The 20942-nt window shown below is 31.9% G+C and overlaps 4 protein-coding genes across 5 annotated transcripts; 2 read left to right on the top strand and 2 right to left on the bottom strand.

Moving 5' to 3' along the window:
• The first annotated feature begins 292 nt into the window (after positions 1 to 292).
• LOC124923808 (E3 ubiquitin-protein ligase ATL42-like) lies at positions 293 to 1777 on the top strand. The gene has a single exon (XM_047463786.1). The coding sequence runs from the start codon at positions 529 to 531 to the stop codon at positions 1690 to 1692; it is 1164 nt and encodes a 387-aa protein (XP_047319742.1). The 5' UTR covers positions 293 to 528; the 3' UTR covers positions 1693 to 1777.
• On the bottom strand, positions 1747 to 8486 carry LOC124923807 (protein phosphatase 2C and cyclic nucleotide-binding/kinase domain-containing protein-like). 2 transcript variants are annotated; one of them, XM_047463784.1, is made up of 16 exons: positions 8268 to 8486; positions 6921 to 8121; positions 6020 to 6151; positions 5675 to 5908; positions 5417 to 5542; positions 5161 to 5223; positions 4833 to 4915; positions 4476 to 4707; positions 4078 to 4394; positions 3900 to 3993; positions 3739 to 3805; positions 2965 to 3242; positions 2818 to 2883; positions 2601 to 2722; positions 2276 to 2432; positions 1747 to 2162 (listed from the first exon to the last, which is right to left on the bottom strand). In XM_047463784.1, exons 2-16 carry the CDS (start codon positions 7944 to 7946, stop codon positions 1908 to 1910), a joined length of 3252 nt encoding a protein of 1083 aa, XP_047319740.1. In that variant the 5' UTR covers positions 7947 to 8121; positions 8268 to 8486; the 3' UTR covers positions 1747 to 1907. The 2 variants fall into 2 exon arrangements, with proteins under 2 accessions (XP_047319740.1, XP_047319739.1); XM_047463783.1 differs by having other exon boundaries at positions 6921 to 8094.
• Positions 8487 to 15986: 7500 nt separating this feature from the next.
• On the top strand, positions 15987 to 16574 carry LOC124927838 (transmembrane protein 234 homolog). Its single transcript, XM_047468321.1, has one exon. It carries the CDS (start codon positions 16086 to 16088, stop codon positions 16482 to 16484), a length of 399 nt encoding a protein of 132 aa, XP_047324277.1. The 5' UTR covers positions 15987 to 16085; the 3' UTR covers positions 16485 to 16574.
• Positions 16575 to 16693: 119 nt separating this feature from the next.
• On the bottom strand, positions 16694 to 18634 carry LOC124924760 (putative aldehyde oxidase Art an 7). The gene is given in 3 exon segments (XM_047464753.1): positions 16694 to 17854; positions 17921 to 18105; positions 18108 to 18634. Coding segments are annotated over 3 exon segments (1809 nt in total). The 5' UTR covers positions 18573 to 18634; the 3' UTR covers positions 16694 to 16695.
• Between the last annotated feature and the right edge of the window lie 2308 nt (positions 18635 to 20942).

Here is a 20942-nt window from a genome sequence, read left to right as displayed (position 1 = left end):
TCGAAATTATATTGATTAGGATTGAAATAATGTTTGATTAGATTTTATTTGGTGACAACTAAAAGGTAAGAGAGGATACTCGAAAAAAGGGTTTTATTCCTCGATAAATTGGTACTAATATTATTAATCTCTAACAATTGGGTATTTAAGAAATCAAATGGTTGTAAATTAAAACCCTTATTTTAAATTATGTAGTATTATAAATAATGATTCTTATTCCTTGAGAAATGAAGTTGTTATGCTCATCCATATCCTCAACACTAATGAATCAATAAAGCTAATTTCCCTTTTAAAATTCATTGTGAAGTGAAGGTACCAAACAAAAGCTGACAGACAAGAAGGATACTAACACATTGGAGGAAAAAGAAAAGAAAAAAAAAAGGTCCTTTTAAAAGAGACATGCACAATAAACCAAATGTCATCGTCTTCCTCAACTTTAAAAAACCAGTCTTTCATGAAGAAGTTTCTCTCTCTTTCTCCTTCTCCTTCCCACCCTTTTGAAATATCTCAATATCCTTTACTACTACTATGTTGATCTTCTTCTTCAATGCTGCTGCTGTGGCTGTGGCTGAGGAACAATCATCAAATGATTCGGTCACAAATTTCACTCCTAGTTTGGCCATTGTCTTGGCAATTCTCTCCATCGTCTTTGCCTTGACTTTCATTCTTCTTGTCTACCTCAAATTCTGTTACATAAGTGGTGCATCTGTTCACGACGACGACCAAGAGAGTCGAACCGGACCTGGTCATTTGAGGTCCGGTTCTAGATTCTCTGGTATTGACAAGAATGTTGTTGATTCTCTTCCTTTCTTTAGATTCTCTTCTTTAAAGGGTTCTAGAGAAGGACTTGAATGCGCTGTTTGTCTGTTCAAGTTTGAGGATGTTGAGATTCTTCGTCTTCTTCCAAAGTGTAAACATGGTTTTCACATTGATTGCATCGATGAGTGGTTGGGACAGCATTCCACCTGTCCTCTTTGCAGGCAAAGGGTGACACTTGATGACCTTAATAATTTCCTCTCCGGCAGCTTCAGGTGGCCGTCGGCGGCTGAGTCGATGGACGTTGACTCAAGCGTTGAGCTCTTTGTTGAGAGAGAAAGAGATGAGGCGGGTTTGAATTCATCTTCTTCAAGATTCAGCATTGGAGGAAGTTTTAGGAAGATGAAGGAAATGTATAGGAGGAATCAAGAACATGATCAACAAGTTGTTCTGCACAGAGTCAACCATAAGATCAGTACTGTTTCTGATCATCTTTTTGTTCTGAAGAACAGATGGAGCAATGTAAGCTCGTCGGACCTCTTGTTCTTGAACAAAGAAATGCTCCGATCGATGTCAAGCAGCCGGTTCTCCGCCGTAGAAGACAGGAATGAGAAGAAATTCGCTGTGAAGATCAAGGACGAAATGGAGAGAGGATGGGAGTCTGAGACCAACAAATTAGGATTAGTAAACTTGAGCTGTCACACATCAAGAATACTGATCCAAGATGGACAGAGATCAAGGTCAGAGATCGCAGTTCATCCGAGGCTCATCGACTTTCCCATGAGGAACTGCAACAGAGGATCTTCTCCTCCTCCTGCTGCTGCTGAGATCGGATCAGTCAGGAGGGAGGAAAGGATGAGGATGAATTGGCTTTCCATTGCTAGAACAACTGTCCGATGGTTTGCCAACAGAGAGAGATTTCAACCAAGAGTCTAATTTTTTTTAATATACTAAGATTGGTTTGCCAACAACAGTTGGGTTAGGACGAATAATTGCAAGAGAGCCAATTGATTTATATGTATAACTGTATTTACATGTGACAGAAACGCGCAAGAACAAGAAACAAACTCAAAAAATAAAACATACATTGTCTTCGTCAGGTAGCTCCATGCAAGTAAAAATGCATATGTATTCAACGAAAAATAATTTCTCTACCAATCCTGGAGCCATTCTGGATCATCATTGAGTCCTTCATTAATACTACATCCCGGAACTGGAGGCGCAATCTGGTCCTCGCTCCGAGTCTCAAGTTGTTGCATTATACGAGAGAGGATCTCGTGAGGAACTCTCATGCTTCCATCTCTAATCTCATTCCAGTCTACACCCTTAAACCATGGGTGCCCCTTGATGGTAGCCTCATCTCCTTGCCCCATTCCCAGCCTTGTGTTTTCATCAACTTCCAGTAGCTGAAACATTTTCATTTCTTTTAATTCATCTTACAGTTTCTAGCTAATAAAGACACTTTCCTTAAATCTTGCTTATAATAGAAATCAAAATGGAGGGTGGTGGTGGTGGGTACCTTGGTGATAATATCAACAGCCTCGTGGCTAAGAGTCTCGGGCAGGGTTATCTGCCCCTTGGCGATCTTTGAAAAGGTTTCAAGCTCGCTCTCCCTCCAAGATCCAAATGGCATTTCACCAACCAACATGAAATAGATCAACACTCCTAGAGCCCACCTGCACAATTTTAAATTATGAAGGAAGAAAGCATTCATTAATGTATCGGGATACAGAAACACAAATAGATTTCTTGCCATATTTTGTTTTTCCAAACGTTTTTGTATTTGGAAACTTAACGAGATACAAAAAGAGAAACAAGCGGAGATTATTATGAATGGGCCATACCAGTCAGAAGGAAGACCATGGCCTTTCCCTTGGACTATCTCTGGGGACAAGGAGTCAACCATCCCACAAGTTGTAAATGTCCTTTCGCCCAATAAATTCTTGGAGAATCTGAAGTCCACTAGCTATTATGATATAATAACAGAGAAAAAATATACAATCTTGTCAGTCGGCACAATACATAAACTTCTAGCAACATGGAAGAGTAAGTTCTGCTAACCTGCACATATCCCGTTTCATCAAATGTCAGGACATCAGGAGATACACCCCGAAAGAGAACACCAATCTGAGATTGAAACAACAGAATGGGGCAAAAAATACATATCAGTCTCCAATTTAGAAAAGAATAATAATAATAGATATGGACCTTGTGCAGATCTTCCAAGGCAGTGACAACACAGGCAGCGCAAAACTGTGCTGAGGATTCATTTAGTGGCTTATAAAGTATGGAAGCAATAGGACATACGATTCTTGTATTCAACAGTATTCCAACATATGCTGCATCAGCACAGGTACAAACAACTTGTGGCACTCCTGCCGAAGAGCTTAAGCTTTTCATCAAGTTCTTCTCTTTAAGTACTTGAGCTTCCTTTCCAAGACTTCTGATTTTGTGTTTGGAATACCTTTTCAAAGTGAGATATTTACCTGAATGGTACATGATTTATCACTCAATCCAAATAATTAAGTACTATATTGAATTATGGTTCATTCGATAACTATTATCTAAAATCACTTAATTACTTAGATTCAGTTCAAATTAAGCTAAATCGATTAACATGGCCTAATACGACAAGCTAGGAATGACTCAGTTCAAATTAAGCTAAATAGATTAACATGGCCTAATACGACAAGCTAGGAATGACTTAACTCACTAATATAATATTGTAAGAGCATTCAGAAGACGATGTTAACCCTTTAAAATTAATCAGTCTGCGTTACTAGTGAAATAGTAAGTACTTTTCCGTCATTAGTTTCAAATTTTATCATAACTAAACTTCATATATTTCCATTTGGTGTATTCAGCATTTATCTTTTAGACACTAATCGGTACTTAAAATTCCGTATTCAACATTCTTCACTTAATTTTCAGTATTTTCGTACGCAATTGATACATACATCACTAGACAACATGAAGACCAACCTGTATCACATAAGGAAACGAGGCCTATCTCGCAGCAGTCTGTGGTGTATACACATTTCTTCCAGTCCTACACAAGGTCAAACTCATTTTTTAAACTCAGAAGAGAACGTTCTTTCATGGCAGCGCCACAGTATTAGTGAGAGACTGAGAAATAATCTTACCACATCAGAGAGATTGACCTTGACCTTTCCCAGTGCAGAAGAATCAATGGGTTTTAAGAATCTTTCAGATAAATGCAGAGAATATGGTCTTGACCTAAAAAGAGACTCCAGGTATTCAAACTTGAAGGCTTACAATCACAAAAGAATAAGAGAGTATTAAAAACAGAATAAGCTTTACTTGTGATCATCCTGGGAAAGCTTCGTCAGGGAGCCAACAATGGAATCAAAATTTTCTTTCAATAAAACAGCACATTCAACATCATCCACAGCAATGACAGACAGCATCCCGACATGCTCTCCTAAAAGTGTCCATTCACCAAAATAGCTTCCCTCGTTCTTCTCTACACATAGTTCCTTATTTCCTTGAATTCCATCATCCTCCTTCTTCAGGTCAGAAAGAATACTGTTGATATTCGACTTGTTTAATGCTTCAGCGTCAACAGTAATCCGCACTTGACCCTTCTGGATAATGTACAATCCAGCAAGAACTTCATCCTGCATATCCGCTCTTGACAAATCTCAAAAAAGAGACTAACTTCAAGAAAAAAATATTCCAAAGAAATGACCAAGTTTTACCTTATCAGCAATAATCTGCCCACTTGAGAAGGAAATTTCAGAGAGGGAATCAGCAATTTGACTGAGCTGTAAAATTGTTAATCTTGAGAGGAGATCTACTGATCGAAGCAACTTCAATGAGGATAAATTTGCAAACTCTGACATAAGGACTCCCCGAAAATCTTCTCTTTTTAGAGCCCAGAGTGTCCCATCTGTCACTGCTCGTACTGATGCCTGGAGCGGCTTATTATACCTGACTTGAGCATAGAGAGTCAATTCTTAAGAAGGAAACACTTAATGGTTTATAGCAAAAATAAGTCGATCCAGAAATTTCTGAAACAAAGCGAAGTTAAAGGAGAAACGAAGCTAGGGGCTTACATGAGTGCCAGCTCCCCAAATGATGTCAATTTCTCTGCTGTATACCTTTGCAGAACTCTAGTTACCTCTCCATCGGTTCCTTCCTGCCATTGATATTTTGAAGTTACTCAATGTCAAAATGGAGGAGAAGTAGAATATAGTGGCCCCATTTGGAAATACTTATAATTTTTCTTTCCGAATCCATATGAGTGTCAACGAATCTGTCTCCGACTAAATTTAGTTTCCAAACATAATCTCATCCACATACATTTCTGGATCCAGGTGTTTCCAAACGGGGATGCATATTCTACATATCCACAAATATTTAGAGAGAAAAAGAGGGGCAAACCTGAGTTGCCAAGACCTCATATTCCCCACTTCCAACAACATAAAAACAGTCCCCCTCACCACCCTGCAAGGCATGGTAGAAATTATGAATTTCAAATGTCTTGAGAAACAAGAAGAATTGTCACTTCATATGAAAAAGGGAAATCAGTCTTAAAAAATTATGCCACACCAATCTTAACTTTTTCCCATCAACTTCAGTTACATAACAATTAAAGTCTATTGGATGAAAACAAAATTGAGAATGACTAATTGTGAACCTGTTTAACTACAACTTCTCCAGCTTGAACCTCAACCCTATGCATGCAATCTAGTAGAACGTGACACTGAGAGACTGTCAGTTTACGGAAAAGAAAATGATCATGCAATGCACGTTCAATGTGTGCCTGCAATAATGGTTGTGAAATTATTAGGGCATTTTCAAGTATACAGTGCAGGGAACTTATAAACAGTTAGTCTTATATGTCTAAAATGTGAATAACAGTCCAAAAGGCTTCTTCTTTGAAGAAGATTCTTACTTCTTCTTCCCATGTCTTCCTGTGGGCTGGAGATGGAGGAACCCATACCGCTCCATTCTCTAAAGAACTCTCAATAGCTCGGATTCGCGCACGCGATAGATCGTGTCTTACATGTTGATTCTTGGACATCCAGCTTGTGGTCGAAGGAGATTCTGATCCAGTAACCTCCACAACTTGAGGGTTAGAAGGAGCTCTAACAATACCACCAGCAGTTTTGGATTGAACACTAGCATCCTAGAAATAAAAGAAGAAAAAATAACAGTTAAAAGTGAACTGAGCATAAAGTACAGCAGGATAACTAAGAAAAACAAATCCAAAATAACTGTGGAATATAAACTTCCTTACATCAGTTAATCCGTTAACATGTACAACTATCACAGTAATATCATCTGTGCGAGTCTCGTATTGCAGCCAAAGTCTGTATGATTCAGCAACAATTGCAGCACATGCATCACGGGGATCTTTATGTTGTAGGACCTGAACATCATCATCAAGATATTAAAAAAGTGCTCCATAATAAAGAAAAGAAACACAACAAAACTATCCAGCAATAGCAGAAGAACAGAAAACTTCCATGGGAAGAAACAAAGGTTGCATGAAGTATTGTAAGTGGCAATTCTACTGATGAAATCATATTCATTCAGCAGATAAGATTTTGTATTACTAATGATGGTAGAATATAATTCTAATTCAACTATCATATGTGTAAAAAGGATGCAAACAAATCTGTGTTTCACTATCAGTACATGTGAAACTCTTAAGATTGTAACTCATGTTTAGAAGATGTACAACATTTATAGATGGGAAGTTTAAGGGTTCAAATATTACCTATCACATAAAAGGTACAACATAGATGAATCAAATTTTCACGGAGTTACAAAAAATCACGAAGAATTAATATGTCCCCAAGACAGAAAGGTATATGATATTGCCTTTTAATCATATATATAGTCCCTTTTAGTAACACTCTGACAATATCCTAGAATAATGATAGCAACCCAAACATTATGGATCTAACATAATTTTGGTACGGTAACTAAACATCCTATTTCTGGATCTTGAAGAAAAAAAGGAAAGAAGCTGTTTCAAATCAATCAGATTCAGATTTGATGCCAATCAGAATAATTAAAGGAAATTGATTTTATTTGATTCTGTTAATTTCTTACCATTAGGAAAGTTGTATAAAGTTGTAATAGCATAATTTAGGGAATTTGTAACAGAAACAATAAGGAAAAGTGTACCTTACCATATCAACCACAGCTTGGCTTGAAAGGAACTCAAACACACCATCACTAGCAATCACAAAGAAAGGATGATCAGGAGTAAGCTCAAACACAACAATCTCAGGGTTTGCAACGACTCCAATTGTCTCGGCAATTGAATCACCTATACTTCTTGTAAAAGCTGTACCGGGATACATCCCATTTTCTACCCATAATCTAGGAGGATCGCCATCATCGCCTTCTTCAGTACCCCAGCACACTACGTCCGGGTCTTTAAGTCCTTCAATCTGGTCTAACGTAAGAACTCTAGCTCCACAAAGCTTAGCCCGTTCAAGTTCATCAGATCGGTATGGAGTTTGATCTATAGACAGGTCAACAGCTTTGACATCCTTCCCTCTCCTTTCAGCTATAATAGCCCTAGAATCACCTGCATTAGCAACATAAAGTGTCCTACCACGAATAAAAATTGTAATTGCAGTTGTCCCACTCATACTGTCGTCCAAAGTATCAGCATGCAATTGCGAGTTTGTTGTCAGAAACGAAGCATGACAAGCCTGAACAGGGTCTGAGTTAAGTTCGCGGTTCCTGAGTAAGTTTTCACATAGCTTCCTCTTCACAAATTGTGAGCATTGAGCTCCAAATTCTCCATGTCCATCAAAAACCCCAAAGAAATGGTCATCTGAGCTGTTGCCAAATGGTGTATGTATGCAAAAACTATCTTGATTAGCTTTGTCAAGTGCATCTGGATAGTACCCTCTCTGAGATAAGTAAGAATATTGCAACTCATAATTCCCAGATGGAACCTTGACAGTACGTGATCCCTCTGGAGGAAGAAATTGTGCTGAGACTCTAGAAAGCCTATCTATGCCCACCTCAGAATCCCTAGTTAAACTCACCTGATTCAACAGATCCCTTGCTTCCCCATTTAAGCCATTTGAAGAAGCAGGTGAGAAGACGGAGATCTCTCCCACTCTCGGACTTTCTTTGATTTGCCCATTTCTAGGAGCACAAATATCACCAATCCAGACCCTCGAACACGTACAACCCATCACTGAATCCAGCCAAAAAATTGAATACCAATTACCAAAACCACTAAAAGCTTCATCCGTTTCAAGACCCAGTTAGCTGCTCCCGGATTCACAGAATGGAAAAAAGCAATTCAGATAATCTGCAGCAATGTTCCTCAAGCAACCCGACCTACAAATAAGGACAATCAAACCAAATCTACTAGAAGGTCATAACTTAACACACTACTACTGTATGTAAATTATAGAAAGTTCCATAAAATCAAAGGTTCAAATAACTGCATTTACCATTACGGGGAGTTTACAGAAGGGAAAAGATGTAAATGAGAGAGGGTAATAGCTTACTATAGATTCTTGGATCAAGAAAATCCGATGAAGGGATATTCAGTTGAAGAGTGTCTACGACGATTGGGCGAAAAGGGTATCGGAGGAGAGGAGTTTAACCTCGAAATGCTGTAGAGAGAATGAAGATGGATGGATAGATTGATAGATAGTATAATTGATCAGCGAGAAAAGGAGGAGTTTGTTAACAAAGAAGAGAGAAGATAGAAGAGAGGGAGAAAGGGAATTTGAAGCCTTGTCAAGTGAGAGACGTATCAGTCAGTGCATGTGTGGAAAGGGTAAGGACTTCACCTTTTCCTCTCCGACCACGCAAGTTCCACGCGCCGCCGCGTCCGGCTTTGCCGGTGAGTTTCTTTAATTTTTAAATTTTATTTCATTATGAATCATTAACTAAAATATTCTTATTTTAATAATTTATTTTAAACTAACATCAATTAACTTTTGGTTTGAATTAAAAAATATAAATCAAAGAAGGGTGGTGTATTATCAAAAAGGGTTTTGATCTTTTTATTTTATTTGAGTGGATTTTGGGTAAAAGTTTTGTTTGACTAATTTTTTTAGAAATGAGTATTTTAAAATTTATTGATCATTTTATCTTTTAAAGAGATTAGATAGAAAGATGAGAAAAACCATATTAAATAAACAGTATTTTAACCTACCAAACGAGTGATGAGATGGATAAGTGAAATCATGAAAATATTAGTTAAATTTTTGTACTAACAATTTTATTATCATCTACTTACTAACTCGCTTCCGACCTTTATTATATATAATGAATCCTTAATCATTACATCACTTCTTTTTATAAATTTATGTATGAATATATAATTGATATGATTAACTTTATTAACTCACTTCGGTCAACCAATAATTTTATTATCATTCACTTACTAACTCATTTTTGTCAACCAACATATTCCGTATTACACAACCATCTCCTTTTTACCGACCTTTATCAACTCTTTTTTGACAAACAACAACAATATTATTCTCATCTACTTATCAACTCACTTCCGTCAACTTACATATTATTTATTATCTCTTTGTAATTATTATAAATTTGCATCGGATGAGATTTGAACCATCAATCTTTATTATGCACAATTAACACTTAATCATTACCCCACTTAAAATTGTTAATTTTTTTTATAAATTTATGTATGAATATATTATTAATATAATCAACACTTATATATATATATATGGAAGGTTATAAATATAATTATTAATATATATATAAATAAATTATATAAACGAATTTAAATTATTATTAATTTAGTTGTTTAAAATATTAAAGTTATATTATTAGACATGTGAAACGTTCATCAATTTTAAAATTAAGTTTAAAATAAAAAATACTATTAGTTTATTGGGTTAAAATGTTAAACTTATATTGTGTGATGGTAAGTTCAAAATTTGTATATATAACATTTTTATTTATTTTTTCATGTTTATGGACGGACAAATCTACTCATGGACCGACCCAAATATTACTCTAACTTACATAATATCAAGTTTCTCGACCCCGGTAATTCGAACACTTAAAAAATTAAGCATTATTATTATTATCATTATATATATATTATATCCTAAAACTATTCATATATTTTTTATTTATTAAATTGGATTTATTTGAATTTGAAAAAAATATATAATTTTTTATTTTAATTAAAATAATATTTTAAATTAAATAATATTTTAAAACATACTTTAATATTTAATAAAGTTTTTTTTAAGTAAAAGTCAAACTTTCTCTCTTTTTTACATGTTTTCTTTAAAAAGTAATGAATAAAATATCTGGTAGGTTGGTTAGGATTTGAGTTAGGTACGGTTAGATTTGAGTTATTAAAATAATTAAAATAAAATTAAATATTATTTTACTTTCTTTTTATTTATCACATTATTTAAATTATTAATTAAAATACTAAATATCTTATATTTTAAATTATTTTTTTTATTTTATTTATATATATATACTATTTTAAATCTTTTTATTAAAAATAATTATTATTTTTTTTCCCTTTAAAATTTTTAAATAATCTCAATCCGAATAAACTCTTATTATTATAACTTGAGTTATTTGAAAATAATGATTAGTGATGTTGTTAATAATTTTGAAAAAAATATATAATATTTTTTTATTGAAAAATATAAAAAGTATTAATATATAATGATAAAATAAAATTTAATAATTTAAAATTATTTGTTTAATAAATTAAGTAATATAATAGGAGTGAGAAAAGTAAAAAAAAAAATATATTTTTTTTAATTTGAATTATTTAATAACTCAACCCAAACAAGGTATTTATTTCATAAATTAGGATGATTTGAAGCAAATCTAAAAGTTAATTATATATAATAAAATATATATTAACTATATTTTAAAAGAAATTTTAGAAGTAACTCTTGATTTTGATAACTGAAACAAAATTTTAGAAGTAACTCTTCTTTTTGACAAGTTTACCACTAACAACAGTTTTAAGTCAAATATTGTATTTTAATATATTTAACTTCATTTACATTTATTATGCACATAAATACCCGGTCTAGAATGGTCTAGAATGGTAACTAGTGACGGATTAGGAATTCAAATTAGAGTTGGTTTGAAAAATAAAATAGAATAGACTTAAATGTAAAAAATAATTATGAATAAAATAAGTGAATAAATGTAAACTTTATTCAACTTTTTAATAAATTATAGAAACAAATAATAAATTAAATTAAAAAATTATATCACATATTTTTAAGTTAAAACAAACTTATATATCCTAACATAGATTTGATCCCTTTCGTTAACCATCCATACTTCTGTTATAAAAATTTAATCATATTTATTATATACATTTTTATTCAGCTTATTCGTAATATTTTTTTTAGATGGAATCGAACTCATGACCTTTTAGTCTTTTAAGTCGACTCTTACCACATGACTATTTTGGTGGAGTGTTTGATTCAGCTTATACGCCCAACTTATTTATTTTTTATATTTATAATATTATTTAATAATTAATATTATATATTATATATAATGTTATATATATTTATTAATTAAATTTTAAATATTAATAAATAATTTGAATTAAAAATCAATAAATTTAAAAATAAATTATATTAATATATTATTTTTTTATAAATTTTTGTTAATATACAATTTTAAATATTAATAAATAACTTAAATTAACCAATAATATAAATATATTAAATTTTATAAATATATTTAATATAAATTTAATAATAATATATATATATATATATATATTTAATAATATTTTAAAATTCTCAATCTCTTCTCTTTAACTTGAAAATCACCTTTTATCTCTATTTTCACTGATTTTTTTTATAAATATTTAGATTCATTTACCCTCTATATATTTGATCAATTTTTTTTTAATTATAATCGGTATTTTTAAATAATTAATTAAGACTAGTTTGATTTTCAAATTATAATTATAAATTAAAAAAGTTATAGTATATTTATATTTTATATTTTGCTTAATTATTTATATATTAAGATATATATATTACAAATAATAAATAAAAATGTATTTAAATGTATATTTTATTATTATAATAATTTTATATATAATTTTTTGGGTGAACTTATTATGCAAAATGATTGTAGTAACAGTTTATTACGCAAACTCTTAAATACATCGTTTAAACGCGGTATAAAACAAGACCCTAATTTAAATAAGAAAATAGGTTTTTGAGTCAGATAAATAAATAGTACCAATCAGATGCAAAAATATGGAAACCATGTTTGTAGATACCTCATTATTAATTACTATCTTATCATTTCAGAATCATTCAAATTGAGTAGGGTGCAACAATATTGTAATTATGAGCCCACTAATTACTATTTCTATTGTTTTTCATATTTGTTATTTTTTCAGATTAAAGTATGTAATGATATTGCATCTAAGCTTAATTCATCACATATAAACAAATAAAAATTATCAATAACTTCTTAAAATAACTTCACTCATCCAGTACGATTCATTCAGTACGATGATAACTTATTATTCACTCACGATAAATTATAAGCAATTTCAGAGTCACAATTTAAAATCTATCCGGACTAAATTTTTATATAAAACTTATCCAGCTAAAATTAATGAATTATTTGGCATTATTATGAATTATCCTAATAATGGAGAGAGTACGATTAAAAGTACTGTTTGAGCTAGTGAGCCACCAGGATTTTTATAAGTGAGATTATAATAATATTGTCATAAAAATAAAAGTTAAATATATGATAAATCAAGATACTATAAAACTATTCTTATACATAAAAATAAGTGAATAAAAATGAGCATATATATATATATATATATATTAATAATAAAATTAAAATTTTATTTAGTACAATATTAATTCAATTATATCTAAAAACGCTTTGAGTTTAAATGGAGTTATGGTTGTGGGATGTCATGCTAGTTCTACTTTATTAAAAAAAAAAATAATAATCTCCCACTTTTATATCTCCAAATCGCAATCCACATTCATAAATAAAAATAAAGCGATTTCACTTCTTTTTCGTCCGATTTTATTGGGGCTTCTTTCTTCGGTCCAATTATCTTAGTTATCGTTAGTAACCGTTTCTTCAGCTTCCTCTAGGGTTACATAATAAATCCCACATATAATTAAATTAATGTTAAACAAAATGAGAGAATTGGCTAATGGCCAAGAGAAAAAACACAAAGACAAAGTGTCTATCATTACCCATTTCTTGTGTGCTCTTCCTTCTTGGTCTGGTCTGGCTCTGGTCCCTCAAAAAAGAAGTTTTACTCCCAATCCGATCACAAATAAGTGTTGGCTCAGGACCCACTTTCATGTTTTCATGACCCATCCATCCCCTTTTTATATTGAAGATTTGTGGAAGAGGAACAAACAACAATTGCTTACATGTGTGTTGCCTTTTTGTTACTATAATTTATAATGTTCCTTTTTCACATAAGATTTTTTATTTATAAAAAAAAACCATCATGACAACAGGATCGGATCATTGTTCTGCATGATGGCACGAACTGCAAATCACTCTTTTTCTTTTTAAGCATGTTTAGATCCCTAATTACATCATGATTAAGTATCCTTTTACATAATTTCATCGGTGGCTGTTTTTTTGATTGGCCCGAATCGGTTTCATCCTAATTATTCATGAGATAAGATCAAATATATTAATATAGTGAGGTTCCAGATGCAATGCATTGAAATTTGAGGTGAAAACATTGATTAAAGGGTAGGAAACAGTAAAGAAGCACATGGTGATGGGTCAACATAGGATTCATGTACATTTAGCTTATATTAATTGTCTGTTATATTAAGGACACACACATATATGTTTAGAAATCTAGTAGATTCCAAACTTGAAACAACATATAGCATGTTCACATGTCTCTATAAGTTTCAACTTTATTTTGCACTTGCTTTTGGCTTAATATATTGTAATCAGAAGGAAAGAATTTGTGGATTTCACAATTGCTTTTGCCCGACAATGCTTTGTATATTATTGAATCAAGGGCTTCAAAGTTTAAGTATTTTAGAAGGACATTTATTTATCTTAATTATTGTTTGAATGTCTAGGTTTATGGGTTAATATTGATAAATCAAATGTTATTGGTTACTGATGTGAATAATTTTGTCCAGAAGACTGATATGATATTTGATAAAATCTGGAAGAATAATAAATTATTTAAAGAGGAGATGTTAAAAGATTAAAGATCCCAAGTTAATTCTGTCATATTTTGTTGGCATCATAATTTAAGTATAAGTCGATTTATTAAAGTAAATTAAAATTTGAGATAATTATTTCAAACCTTGCTCAAAATTATAAATAAAAGATCAATTTTATTAAACATTTTAACTATTAATTTAATAAAATTTAGTAGTCAAAACTTTAATTTACTTAAAATTTGTTAGCTAAATTAGTGATATACATTATTTATTTATGAAAAATAAATGACAATAAATAATAAAACCATTTCCAACCTAACAAATTGATGCCTAAAATGTTTTTTTCATTCTAACACAACTACATACAGCAAACTCATTTTGAGTATCATTTTCTCCATTTACAAAAGGCAAATATACGTTTACACTGTTCAAAGAATCTCATTCCATACCCAAACTCAAATCCAAACTAAATTTTTCCTCCAACCGACACCCAAACTCAAATCCAAAATGAATTTTTCACAATTTTCTCTATCTTCCATACCATACATACGTTTGCACCGTTCATCAATTTTAATTTTTTTTTCTTTTAATTTAAACCTAAACTTAATTTAGGTATATTTTATACATTAAACTTATTTATATAATTTATTTTTTTAATTTATTTATATAATTTTATTCATTTATATAATATTTTTATATAACATAAATTTATAATAATGTTTAAAATTGATAATAATGTTTAAAAAATTATAATAATATTAAAAAAATTATAATAATTTGTGTATTGTAATTTTTGAATCATTAATGAATTTTTAATTAATTTACAAACAAATTTAAAATAATAGAGTGATATTAAAATATTGTGGTGTAATTTATAACATTGTAAAATATATGGGATGATATTAAAAAGTTATAAAAGTTGATGTAAGAAAAAAAATATTATAAGAATATTTTTTTGAGTTTGAGAATGAGTTTTTCGGTTTGAAAATTACACGAAAATAAGTTTGAAAATGAATTTTTTAGTTGGAGATCGTTTCATAAACTTTTTCTTTTTAATTAGTCATCTAATTGTTACACTATGTTTATTTTATATATTTAACTTTTTATATAATTTTTTTATATGTTTAATTTTTTTAATATAGTTAATATTTATTTAATTTTTTTATAATTTTTTTATATGTTTATTTTTTTTGTTTAAATTATTAATTTAGAATTAATTTTATCATAATTTTAATAGGTGTAAGTTTGAAAAATTATTAGGGTTTAATTTGTAAAGTTAGTAATACATAGATAGTTATTAAAAAAGTTAGTATAAAAACTAATATTTTGAGAATATTTTTTGAGTTTAAAAATTAGTTTTTGTGTTGAGAAGAATTATTGTTTGATTTGATAGTGACTACATTTTGAGTTTAAAAATGAGTTTTTGAATTAAAAATGATTTAAGTTAACTGCGTTTAAATTTATTAAGACTAGGGGTGTTCAATATTTGGTCTGAACCGAATATCCGACCGAATTTGAATTCACTAAATTCGAATTTCATTTTTGGTTTTCAAATCGAATTTCAAACCAATTCGAATTCAAATACGATTTTCGAAACTCAAACCGAAAACCGAATTCATGTTTTTATTATTTATTTTTCCAAACTTAGCTTAAGAAAAAGTTTAAAATAATCAAATTAATATATTTTGAACTCAAGATTTAATAATAAAAAAGAGGGTAACAAAAACACTAGTGGTCTAGTGGTAGAATGGTACCTTGCCACGGTACAGATTTGGGTTAATTCTCAAATTCGAATAAATCGAACCGATGAACACCCTTAATTAAGACCTTCCTATTTTTGTATAACTTTAATCATAAAAATAAAAAACAAAAAAAACTAAATCTGAAATCTAAATTTACTCCTTCACTTGAATATGTCAATTCAATGTTTAAACATATAAAATATTTATTTTAGTTTAAAAAACATTATATTTAAATATTACGATAAAAAGTGTAATTAATTGGTCAACAATGGTAAAGAAAAGAACCATGGATCCACTCTCTCTATTCCAAATCCTCCCTACCCAGAAAAAAAGAAGGATGATCGAGATCTTCCTCGATTGTTACTTGTATTACTCTGAGTGAGTGATAGAGAAAGGAGAAGAAATCATGGGAAGAGAAATAGAGAAGATGATTGCAGTCGGTCTCGTTTGGGGAGCTACGAACGCCCTGATGCGCAGGGGAGCTCTCATCTGGGACAAAGCCCTCAAATCCTCCCCTCCCCCAAACGCATCTATTCACCCGCTTTTCTCCCATCTCCAGAAATGGCTTAAGCTCCTCTTAGTCTGGCAATATACAGTCCCATTCCTGCTCAATCTCACAGCCTCAGCAACTTTCTTCGCTATCCTAGGCGCCGCCCCTATCTCTCTCGCCGTTCCAGTGACCAACGCAACCACATTTGCTGCCACCGCAGTGTTTGGAATTCTTCTCGGTGAAGAAACTCGAGTCCTGTCCGCTCTATTCGGTACTCTTCTAATCATTCTCGGTGTATATATCTGTATCATGTGATTGAATCATATATGGGTTTGATTAATTTGATGTTGGATCTTGATTAATTCAGAAATTTTATGATCAATTACATCTGGGTATCTTAATTTGTTTCACAATTGCATTCATGTTAACTGTATATATATATTTGCGTTTATCAAATAAAGCTTAAGGTTTGAAGAATTGATAAAAATGACTATATTCCTGAAATCCCTCTTTCTGGTAGTAACTATTAATGAATCCTAACCCACATTCCCTTGCTGGGAACGCCGCGATGAACCACATGTAACAAGTAGTACCCAGGTGGGGCGATCCTAGCGTTTGGAGGCGCTGTGACTGTCAAATGACTACCTACAAGGTGAATCACATCCAAAACAACCATCCTCTGGTTATGCGAATAACCGTGGGTTGTAAATGGAGGTGACAACATTGTCACTTTCAAATCCTCTTCATCCACGTTCATGTCCGACATTATCACTGCCAATGAGAACTTACGACCGTACCTCAACCGACTCTGCGAGAACAACTCTGAGATCTCGGGTCTGTGTTTGTCCAGAATCGGATCCAAGTAATGTGGCGTGAATTTCTCCACCCGAAGCTCTGTCTTGAACTTGGTTTGGTTCAAGAAATCGTAAGTAGGATTTGTGTTACTTCCTGCCACGAGTATCTTCCCATCTGGCAAGACTGCGGACGAGGAATGGTACATACGGGGAATGTCAGTTGGGTTCATTTCCTTGAAACGATTACCTGCCTTCTTATCTGGATTGTAGACTACTGGCCTGAGATTCGGCTCGTCGGCTGACCTCCAACCGGAAGATCCCATTTTGGCACCGTTCAATATGAGCAATTCCGCATTTGGGAGGATCAACATGTCACCCATCACCCTTCTCGAAGGCATCATCTCAATTTCCCATTTTGGTTTCGCATCCGACAACCGAATCCTACCGCAATCTAGAAGGGCCGGTGAGTAAATCCTTTTGGAAGCCAATGTGAAGGCATCTTTTGTATTGCCACCGCAGACTAGAACCTCGGGTGAGGAAGATAAGACACCTCCGGTTACCTTCAACGGGAGAAGGGCTGACATTCCAGAGGCAGGGTAATTTCGGGAGCCTCCTGGAAGGGTAGGAAGATATCGGAGGGTTTTTCCTGTTTGTGGATCAATGGTGATAGCACGATTATTTGCAAAGATGAAGAGGCTTCCATCGGGAAGGAGATAGACGAAGGGATATAGATTGTTCTCAACAAGGTCTTTGGTTTGTAAGAGGAAAGGAAGATCAATACTTTTGATCTCATTCTCGAGGGTATCTCCTTTGACGAATTCATATGAGTATTCGCCGCGCCCACCCACCACCACAAACGACCCGTCCTCGAGCTTCTCTTGCGTTGAGTACCTTCAATGTTTTGCATAACAAACATAATCAACAATCTAAACCATACCCTGATAAATTTGATAAAACTTGAATCCAAATAGATATATCAAATTGTACCATCTCTTAACAGAAAGTCCTTGAGGATTTTCTTGCCAATCACAGTCAGAACAAGGAGACAGGAATCGAACGGCTCTTTGTCCATCCCTAAAACCACCGGTGCTAATAAGAGATCCGTCCATCAAAACTCCTCCAGACGAGCACCATGAATCCGTCAAAAGCTGCATTCACAATTAATTCCTTTCCTTAAAAATAAAACATTAACAAACATAAACATAAAACACAAACACACAACCTTAAGGGTCCGAAATTCAGAGGTAAGCGCATTGTATTCAATTGCATGAGCCCAACAATCTTCTTTATCAACCTTGTTCGTGGCTCCCTTTGGAATGAGACGACAATTCCCCTCAGGCTGCAATTTGATTCCAGAAGGACCGAGGTTGGTGTTATCGTACAAGATAACCTTATTGTTTGGAAGCAGTTGCGCCTGCATTGCTGATACACCTGAATTGGGATTGTCTATGGCCCAAGAGCCAAGAAAGTTGGTTTCAAAGTCGAGTTTTGATTCGGAAGTTTCATCTCCCCTTCCAAACCCTGGAAATGGAAAGAAGGGAAATGCAGTTGTGGTGGAGATGGAAATGAAGATCGAAAGGAACAGGATCGACCTTGAAGAAGAAGACATTCTCCAAGAGACGACCTGCCCTTTTATGTGTTATTGGAAATGTGAAACCTTAGGCCTGGTCTTACAAAAAATGAAATTGGTGCTGTTTTTATATGTGATATGAGATAGAATAAACTAAATATAGACACCAATGGCGAATGGTTGAAGCTAGTTTGATGTTCATAGAAAAAAACTAGAGATTGAGAGAAGTTCAAGAGAGACTAGCCACATTTCATGGGCTTAATTAAACCTGCATTAATGATGCTTTTAGCTAAATAAATTGCATCAGTAGTTAAATTTATTTCGATATGTAAGCTGTAAATGTAATAAGTTTTATAGGTTACTACTGTTTATTAATTATATCACTTAATATCACCATAAATATGAGTTTTTTTTTTTTTTTTTGTTACTGTGGATATTTAATTGCACCCTAAATATTTGTCTTTTTTATTGTAATTTCACGTTTATCTTATTAGATGATTTTACGTTTATATTAGGGTTATTTTTTTGAACTCGTAATTTTTTAGTCTCTTTAAGTTGACTTTTATCAATGGGTTACCTTCGGGTTGTTTATTATTATTATTTCGTGAATTGTTTATTATTATTATTATTTGACTGCAGAATTGCAAAATAAAAAAAATTAATGTATTTTGTTCATTTTGTGACCTTAAGTTTTTTTTATATATTAAAATGGGTCTAACTCTTCTCTTTTCAGTTTTCCTAAATTTGGGTTAAGGGGGAAAGGGCCATAGATGACTGAGCGGTCACTAAGATCCGATCAATCATTTAGAAACATGAAAAAACGTTAATTATTTTAAAAAATAGATGTATAATTAAGTCATGTATTAAAAAGTCATCTCGTGTACAAATTAAAATAATTTTTTTTAACGATTTCCTATTAAAAGTCGAACCTAGATTCAGATCAAAAAGAGTTGCAGGAATGATAAATCATCCCAGCATAAACAATTGACCCCAAGAACAAGTTTGAGGTCATTTTTCTTCTACAAAAAGTAAGGAATCTCTTCTATAACGAGTAAGGAATCTGCTCAAGCTAATGAAGATTTAGAAAGTTATAAAACTTTATTTATCTCAAATTAGATTTTCATTATTACCGATTCATTTGAGAAAAAAACACATTAGGAACTGAATCATAAAAGAAGACAATTTTTTTATTATGGTTTATTGTAATTAGTCGTTATAGGGACAACGAATTTGGGAACCAAAGCAAGACCACGAATATGACGTGACCTGTTATTTGTATCGAAGATAGAAATAAAAAAAATCTTACTATTCAGGACAAAAATCTAATGAACATGTCAATTTTCCAAAAAAAATAAATTATTCCTCGCTGGACACGGAATCATTTCTCTATTATAATATGTAAGTCATAACAAAAATTGTTTTAATCAGGTTAATAACAAAATTAACCAACTTAGACCCATTTTAGTAATTGAGGCCAAAATTAATTTTATTAAATTTAAGATAATTAATGATTTTATTTGAAAATTAGCTAATATTTTTTCAATATCAAAATTAATTATTATTTAGAAAGTTTGTTCAAGTTAATATATTGAGTTGCAATTATGGATGAGGTTAAAGTTTTATTTCTTTTGGTGCTATCATCGTATAATAGAATAGATCACGCCTCTAAGAATGATGAAGTATTTATCCGAGTCCTTAATTTTTATTTTACTACTCGATTCTGACATTAACGGGTATTTATATTTTTATCTTCATCTTCGATTCGCCGGTACTCTATGCCCCGATTGATAGCTCATTGCTGATTAAATTATAAATTTACATGATCATACTGAAAAGAAGTTACAAAAGTAAATCTTGAATATTAACTGAGTAATAAATAATTTTAATGTAGTAATATTAAAATAAAACAAACAAATAAAAACATTACTTTTATTTATATATATATATATATATATATATATGATATAAATGTCAAATAAAATTCCAACATTCTTATTTCTATAATTGAATAAAAAAAAATATAGAATAAATATTAAAACAAATTAAGGATGGTGTGATGTGTTTAAGGATGAGCATTGAATAATAATAAAATAAATGATGTAATGTTTATGGCAAAGTTAATGTATTTGAGATTCTCTGCTACCAAATGATTGTGCTCCATGTTTCCTCTTATAAGGGGAGAAACAATCTTGTAAATAAAAGAAAAATATTTTTTTTATTTACAAAATTGCCCCTCCCCTTGTGAGAAGGAACAAGGGAGGTTTTTCTTTTATTTACAAGATTGCCTCTCCTCTTGTGAGAGGGAATCAGAGGAGCACAATCATTTGGTAGCAGAGGATTCTCTCTCACGATAATGATGGATATCTGAAAGTCACATTAATGTTCAACAAATATATATTAATATAGTTG

Source organism: Impatiens glandulifera, chromosome 2, assembly GCF_907164915.1.
Source record: "Impatiens glandulifera chromosome 2, dImpGla2.1, whole genome shotgun sequence".
NCBI lineage: Eukaryota > Viridiplantae > Streptophyta > Magnoliopsida > Ericales > Balsaminaceae > Impatiens > Impatiens glandulifera.
Note: the sequence above shows the minus strand (reverse complement) of the source record. Positions and strands in the feature narration are given on the sequence as shown.

Bases quoted from the DNA above. Each gene is read 5' to 3' on its own strand.
- LOC124923808 (XM_047463786.1), top strand. From the start codon at position 529: ATGTTGATCTTCTTCTTCAATGCTGCTGCTGTGGCTGTGGCTGAGGAA.
- LOC124923807 (XM_047463784.1), bottom strand. From the start codon at position 7,946: ATGGGTTGTACGTGTTCGAGGGTCTGGATTGGTGATATTTGTGCTCCT. The intron at 5,909-6,019 runs GTAAGGAAGTTT...TTTTATTTCTAG, and splicing joins ATGTTAACGGATTAACTGAT to GATGCTAGTGTTCAATCCAA. The intron at 3,994-4,077 runs GTAAAGCTTATT...GTCTCTTTTTAG, and splicing joins CTTTCCCAGGATGATCACAA to GTCAAGACCATATTCTCTGC.
- LOC124927838 (XM_047468321.1), top strand. From the start codon at position 16,086: ATGGGAAGAGAAATAGAGAAGATGATTGCAGTCGGTCTCGTTTGGGGA.